General features: G+C 39.5%; 1 protein-coding gene across 2 annotated transcripts in view; it reads right to left on the bottom strand.

Annotated features, from left to right (window-relative positions):
* The window catches only part of Pibf1 (progesterone immunomodulatory binding factor 1), a 173,234-nt gene that overhangs the window by 114,416 nt on the left and 50,951 nt on the right, over positions 1 to 7,867 (bottom strand). For both annotated transcript variants that reach the window (XM_021202903.2, XM_029541980.1), the window contains exon 10: positions 1,349 to 1,447. In XM_021202903.2, coding sequence (XP_021058562.1) covers positions 1,349 to 1,447 — 99 coding nt within the window. The remainder of the gene's footprint in view (positions 1 to 1,348; positions 1,448 to 7,867) is intronic.

Here is a 7,867-nt window from a genome sequence, read left to right as displayed (position 1 = left end):
GTCCTGACTTCTTCAGTGATGAACAGCAATGTGGAAATGTAAGCTGAATAAACCCTTTCCTCCCCCATTTGCTTCTTGGTCCTGATGTTTGTGCAGGAATAGAAACCCCGACTAAGACACTTATGATGCTTACATTACAAACAAGGAGCCAGGCATGAAGGCAAGTGCTTCTAGTCTACCTGGAAGACTGAGGCAGGAAGGTCAGTTAGATCTAAGACTTTGAGGGCAGTCTGGGTAAGATAGTATCACCTGAACTTTTAAAAAGACAATTGCAAATGAATTTGTAGGGTTTTTATTTATTAATAAAGTAAAACACTAAACTTAATTTCAAAGGCCTAACACTATGTGACAGGCACATGTAAACTTTCTATACTATTTCATCAACTCTTCTGTCTTCAATTATTTCAAAATAAAAAGTTTAAGAAGGAAAAAAGCCCCATTCCTTACTCTACATGTAGTCAAACTATTTAACATTTAGAGTTTCTTAACCAAGCAATGATCGCTTAACTTCATGCTTGTCACTTCCTTCCTTCCCACTGGACTAATCCAAATAAGTACCCACCTGCACTGGGGAACCAAAGACAGGGCATTCTCTCCGCCTTCCCTACAAACCCCGCCCAGAACGTACAGATTTTGACAATGATTTGGGGAGTGTACAATGGTACAACTGCTTTGCAGTAAGTTTCACAGAATATTTTAAAAGAAAATGTTATGTTTATGACTGGCAATTCCACTCCTAGGTGTCTACCAGAGAGAAAAACATGAAGCTACACATACAAACACTTAAGTATATTCCCAGCAGGGTTGGAAGACAGCCCCAATTTTTTACCAACAGGAGAATATGTTAACACAGAAATAATCAGGAGTTCTCTATATCAGAATAGATACACAACATACGCCGAGTCAAGGGCCCAGATCCAAGAGTGAATACTGTATGATTCTACTGACATTAGGCCCAAGAGCAAGGCTGATAACAGGGATAGAAATTAGAAGGCTGTCCATGCTTGAGGGTAGTAGATAAGATGGACTGAAAGGGTATAAGGAACTCTCTGGTATGACGTCACTAAGAAAACACATGCCTTTAAGTTATGTCACAACTGAAATAAAGCCATAGTTCTATTACACACACACATACAGGCATGCATGTGCACACACAGACTCACACACACACACACACACACACACCCTACATACTATTTTTCTTGAGACAGGAATTGGCCTGGCCTCCAACTTCCAGCCATCCTCCTGCTTCAGTGCTGGGATTACAGGCATGCTCTTTTATAGCTGGCTTTAAGGACAACACATGGGACTAGTCAGCGAAGACCTCCAGCATCCCCTTCCCTCTTACCTGTCTAGGAGCTGCTCATGCTTTCCCAGAGCGTCCTTTTCCGCTGCCACTGCTCGGTTCTTTTCAGCAAGCGCATTATCCCTTGCTTCACGGAGATTTCTAAAATTCAAACATGCATCTCAGTTGTTTTAAATGCATAAGCATCTACCTTTCAAAGATTGACAAGTTGGCTTAGGACTTAGTAGAGACTGGGGATGGCTTGGAGAGCATTGTCACAGCACACAGCAATAATAGGTGCTGTTAAACAGTCCATTTCTAGTCAGAGCTAGGTTACACATTAGAAGGAGTTACTTTTAGCTACTTATGGGGAATGCCAGTTGGAATCATAACTGCTCCCATAGTTAGAATGTTTGCTCCATAGCTTTTTTTATTCATGGGTTGAGGGGTAGGCTAAACAGCGTGTACATATTTTTTTGTTTGTTTGTTTTTGTTTTTCGAGACAGGGTTTCTCTGTGTAGCCCTGGCTGTCACTTTGTAGCTGGAACTCATTTTGTAGACCAGGCTGGCCTCAAACTCAGAAATCCGCCTGCCTCTGCCTCCCAAGTGCTGGGATTAAAGGCGTGTGCCACCACGTGTATATATCTTATTTTAGTCTTACTATAAACCAATGAGGTAGGTGTAATATCCATAAGAAAAGTGAGTTAATGGCAGGTAATAAATGCTTTATGAAATACTTTAAGTAAAAATTATATGGCAGAAATCATAGATGAGAATAAAGTCTGAAATATTGGCAAAAAATTAGGTGCTAGAGTCTTAGTTGTACAAGAAAATAAGTTAATACAGAAAGGTTGATGAATTAGGAGTATAAGAAAGAAAGGACAGAGGGCCCGAGAGAATAGATTAAGTGCAAGCTATGCATATAGTAGACTAGAGATTGCCACTGGAAAACAGTGCTTTGGGACCAGAATGGCATGCTTCCATACAAGTACTGACCAGGCCTAATCCTGCTCAGCTTCTGCAATGTGACATGGGGCATAGTCTGAGTAGTATGGCCTTAGACAAAACAACAACAACAACAACAACAACAACAACAAAAACAAATTCTATGGCAGAATTTTAGATGGGCATAAGACAGTATGTCTCCAAGAATGGCTACATGGAGTTCTGCTGATGAGATGATGGTTAATATTCATGATTGGATCAACGAATATGAGCCCACATTACATAGTCATCCACTTATGATGACAGCAGGAACCAAAACTGTTGACAAGGTTGCAGCTAAGGAAACTATTCCAGTGGGAGAAGGTCACAAGAGGGAATGTTTAGGAGACAATACAAGTGGGCATGAGCTTCTTCTATCCAGTTCTCTTTATGTTTTAATACAGATGAAACTTGGGGTCAAACAACCGACAAACAAAACAAAAAACTAAGCTTATTTGAGTCACTTAACCTAAAAAATTTCTACTTCCTCAATCAAATTGTAATATAGAGAAACACAGGACCTAATTCGACTGATGTGCTCACGTAGTGTGTACAAACCTTATGATGCACGTGCAGTCCAGTGAAGGACAGGGAGTTTGTACAGTAGCTCTAGGACATAGAGTTTGCAAACTGTCATAGTTTGCATGCAGCTTCTATCTACTCCGAAGCCCGTGTTGCTTACGGTACATCACAGCTCTTCTCACCAGGATTTGGGAATTCACATGGCTTGAGTACATGCATGTGATACATACTGGATACAAATGCCCAGTGATCATACCTGCTATGCCCATACTCGATGCAGCCATTCTGCACAGTGACTGAGTAACTATGTAACATCACCAACCACTAGAGAGAGTCATTAGCCAAAGTTTATGAGCCACAAGTAAAATAGTTTTAAAAATCGATGTAAAGGTAGGTCACTCTTGTCAAAAAAAAAAAGTAACAATTTTTTTATGTTATTTTCTAAACAGAATTGCTTTCTTAAGTAGCAATTACAAAATTATTTTTTGGTGTCATCATGATTGCAATGACCTTAAAAACTATTCTATTATTAAACCAAACAAAACATGAAAAATAAATTTTAGAGAACACAATCCTCTAAGTATCTTAAACATTTATCTATTTTTAATCTAAGATGACCTACATATTTTAGTCAGTAAATCACAAATTAATTCCAATTCTCCTTTCTAAAAATAGCCTTATTATTTTAAATATGATTTAAGGAGCAGAATTCCAAGTGGGTCACACTGGTAGTACTAGAATATGAATGTTTAAGTTGTAGATGGAGAAGCCTCATTCACTAAGTACACTTCCTTTCTAGTCACAATCTGTGTTAGAAATAAAGGCAAGACACAGAGAATCAAATAAAAAGAGTTATGACTAGAGAATAACAGTACAGTTTTGTCATAGACAAATGGTAGTATGCATCGTCCACCTAACTGGGTGATAATGATAAGACAAACAAAATTCCAAGGCCACATGGAAGAGGAGGTAATTACTCTTAAATGCATAAGGGAACAAAAGAGATATTTTCTAAAAGGTGGCATATATAAGGAAGCTAAAGGGCAAATAGCCCCCCCCCCCAAAAAAAAAAAATTCTGACAGACAAGACCAAAGTAAGTGGGGGAAAGTTCCCCAAGCCCAGGTTTTTACCACTAGTCTTCCCCCAGGTGTCTTCGAGATTTCCACGTAATTTTGTTCTCTTCCTTGGCTGTTATACCTTCCATAACTAGTCTACAACCAACATACTTTATCCTTCTTCAAGTACTATCAATTGACATTTGAAAAATTAAGTGTGAGAGGTAAACTGAATATAGTCTTCGACTGGCAACAACACTAACAGTAAACGCAAGGTGTTCACTGTATATTAGCAGATGTTCTAGGTACTTCTCATACAGTAGTTGCTGTGCTTCAAGGTGACACGTCCCCATCCTCAAGTGTTTGAACACTTGGTAACTAGCTAGTTGCAATGTGTGGGCAGGTTGTGGGACATTTAGGAGGTAGACGCTTGCTGGAAGAAGCAGGCCCCTGGGTAGGTCCTCAGGTTTTACGGCTGGTCCTAGTTCCTGCTTGCTGCCTGCTTCCTGAATGCAGTCCTCAGTAACAACCAGGTCTCTCAGTCTTGCTTCCGTGCTGTGGTGGTTTGAATTAGAAAGGCCACCATGGGCTCTTGGGGTGAATACTTGATCCTCAGTTGGTAGAACTGTTTGGGAAGGTTTAGGAGGTGTAGCCGTGTTGGAGGAAGTGTGTCACTGGGGGAAGCTTTGAAGTTTCAACCAGCTAGCCCTCTCTGCTTCCTACTTTCATATCAAGATGTAGTCCAGTGACTGTCCAGTGCCATGCCTGCCACCTTTCCCCTTGCTAGGATGGTCACAAACTCTAACTCTCTGACACTGTAAGTCCCAAGGAAATTCTTTTATCTATCAGTTGTTTTGCTCAACTGAAAAGTGATTACCGTGCCCATCTCCTGCCTGCCGCGATGTCTCCCACCATGACAGAATGATCCCTTTGAGCAATAAGCCAGAATACAGCCTTCCTTAAATCTCTCCCTGCCAGGTATTTGGTCACAGGAATGAATGAGAAAAGTAACTAAATAGTAACTTGTCACAACTCTATCAACCAAAAGTTGTATCATTTCCATTTCACAAATATGTTTCAGGATTGAAATATAAAGACTCAGTCCAAGGTCACACCTTAATGTACACTGTGGAGCCTGAGTGTAAATCTATTCTGTATACAGATCCTATGCTCTGAATCATTCTGTTGCCTTTCTCAGGACTCCTGTCTTTCACAGGCATTTTCCCCTTGGGATATTCTGTCATTACGAGATTTGTGCTGCATGACTAGATCATGGTGCAAACAGATGTCAAATCAGAATTAGGCTCAAAAGAATTGCAAACATATTATGCATTTGTTTCTACAGCCCGCAGTGTCCATGCTCTTTTAAAATTAGACTGGTTTGACAAAACAGCAGATGCACTGCATCCCTGATACAGATAAAACAATAGCTTCCACATAATTAATGAATAATCCATTTCCAAATGTTAAATGCATTAGAGGATGTAATAAATATAATTACAGAACAAATAGCAGGGATTCAAATGTTCCTCCAAGGAGAAACTTGAAAAATTGACCGAGGATATCTATAGCATGTATAAGCTAATGGGGCTGAGAGTAGAAAACTCCAAACCGAATGTAACAAAATGTAATTAGAGACACTGAAAGATGTCAGGAGCTGCCAAATGGCTAATATAATAAACTTTTTATAATATCAAAGTCCTTCAGTATCTTTTTTTACTTTTTTTTTTTTTTTTTTTTTTTTTTTTTTATTAGTAGACCAGGCTGGCCTCGAACTCAGAAATCCACCTGCCTCTGCCTCTCAAGTGCTGGGATTAAAGGCGTGCGCCACCACGCCCAGCAAATATCACTTTTTTTTTTTTCCCTTGGTTTTTTGAGACAGGGTCTCTCTGTACAGCACTGGCTGTCCTGGAACTCACTTTGTAGACCAGGCTGGCCTTGAACTCAGAAATCCGCCTGCCTCTGCCTCCCAAGTGCTGGGATTAAAGGCGTGCGCCACCACCGCCCGGCTGTCCTTCAGTATCTTTAAGAGCTGAGTTTTTGAATATCCTCTACTGGGCTCCATCCCATCAACCTGAGCCCAGCGTACCTAAACCCCAAAATGCTAAAATCTTGAAACTAAAATGTCATCTTTTTCATATGATTTACAACACCCCCCCCATACTTTAAATTACTCAAAATGTTGAATACAATGTAATGCCATGTAAGTTGCATTGTATTGCTTAAGAAGCAGTAGCAAGGAAGCCTCTGGACCTTTCATACGAACACAGTCTGTCTGCAAGTATATTTCATCTTCAGTTGGTCAAATGAGTAGATAGAGATCCCACAGATAAGGAGGCTGGACATTAACTTTAAAAACTGCAAAAAATTCATTTATATAGCTAAGATTTCACTGTCAATCTATTTTTCATGATTTTTTCATGTTGTTGCCTATTAACTTCTCTTAGGTAGACATGTAATTTTCCTATCTGTTTCAGAGTAGTGTGGGAAAGTACACTGGAAGGAAGAATGAAGAAAGAAAAAAAAGGAAATAAAAGGGTGGGGCATCCCAGGACTTCTGCTAGAGTAACTAGAGTCTATCTATAAAAATATGTGTACATATGTATGTATATATATATATGTATATTTTATATCTTTATCTTGGATTACTTCTTCATAGCAAAAGAGGGTACTATAATAATAAGAACAGAGAAACTTGCATAAACTAGATGTTGCTTGGATAAGTAAGATAAGTCATAATACTCAATGTGAATCTCTTACATTAAGTTCCTAATAATTTATCTATGCAACAATGGTCTAATATTATAAAAAAGCGTACACTTTTGGGGCTGGAGAGATGGCTCAGTGGGTAAGAGCACCCGACTGCTCTTCCAGAGGTCCTGAGTTCAATTCCCAGCAACCACATGGTGGCTCGCAACCATCTGTAAGGAGATCTGATGCCCTCTTCTGGAGTGTCTGAAGATAGCTGCACTGTACTTACATTAAATAAATAAATCTTTAAAAAAAAAAGTGTACACTTTTAACATATACTGTAATGTCATCTGTGTAATATATGTAAGTATATCCAAAAGTTGCTTATAACAGAAGCATAAAAGCCTCAACACAAAATGTGAAAACCGAGTGCCGAATAGAATGGAGTATATTTTCTCATTTCTAGGAGATAAAACTCCTAGTATCAACAGACTGCATCTAAATTTATACTGGTGCAACAAACAACATTAGAAAACGAAATCTTTAGCTTAGGCCTGGCCTGTAACTTTGCAATCTTCTTGCCTCAGCCTCTTGAGTTCTAGTGTTAGAGGAACATGCTACTGTATCTAAAAGAAATTCTTATTTAATAATTTGATTAAGAAAAGCTATGTATTTTAGAAGAAGAAACATTTTGAGATAATTATTGACTGAAAATGCTGTAATTTCCTATTCTTCTATTATAATTAGTTTTATAATTTGAATGGCCATACCTTCCCAAAGTGGTGTTTAAATGTAATCACTGCTGTAACAGTAATTATAAGAGGTACTCAAGAGGTGAGCAGGCTCTGAGGGAGAAGCCTTTCTGAGTGGGATTGATGCTGTTAACATGGGCAAGTCTCCTGCCTTTTGCTCTCTCACATGCTCCCTGGCCTTCTGCCATGTGAGGGTGGAGGAAACAGGCCCGTGCCAAACGCTAGCACCTTGAGATTAAATGTCTCAGCTTCCAGAGCAGTGAGATCAATCAATTCCCGTTCATTATAAATTACCTGATCTTTAAAGATTGATTTATTTATTATGTATATAGTGTTCTGTCTGCTTGTATACCTTCTGCATGCCAGAAAGGGGAGTCAAATCTCATTACAGATGGTTGTGAGACACTATACTGGCTAGTTTTGTGTCAACTTGACACAGGCTGGAGTTATCACAGAGAAAGGAGCTCCAGTTGGGCAAACGCCTCCATGAGATCCAGCTGCAAGGCATTTTCTCAATTAGTGATCAAGGGGGGAGGGCCCCTTGTGGGTGGTGCCATCTCTGGGCTGGTAGTCTTGG

This window comes from Mus pahari, chromosome 8, assembly GCF_900095145.1.
Source record: "Mus pahari chromosome 8, PAHARI_EIJ_v1.1, whole genome shotgun sequence".
Classification (NCBI taxonomy): Eukaryota; Metazoa; Chordata; class Mammalia; order Rodentia; family Muridae; genus Mus; species Mus pahari.
The sequence above is the reverse complement of the archived record's forward strand: the minus strand, read 5'-3'. Positions and strand labels throughout refer to the sequence as shown.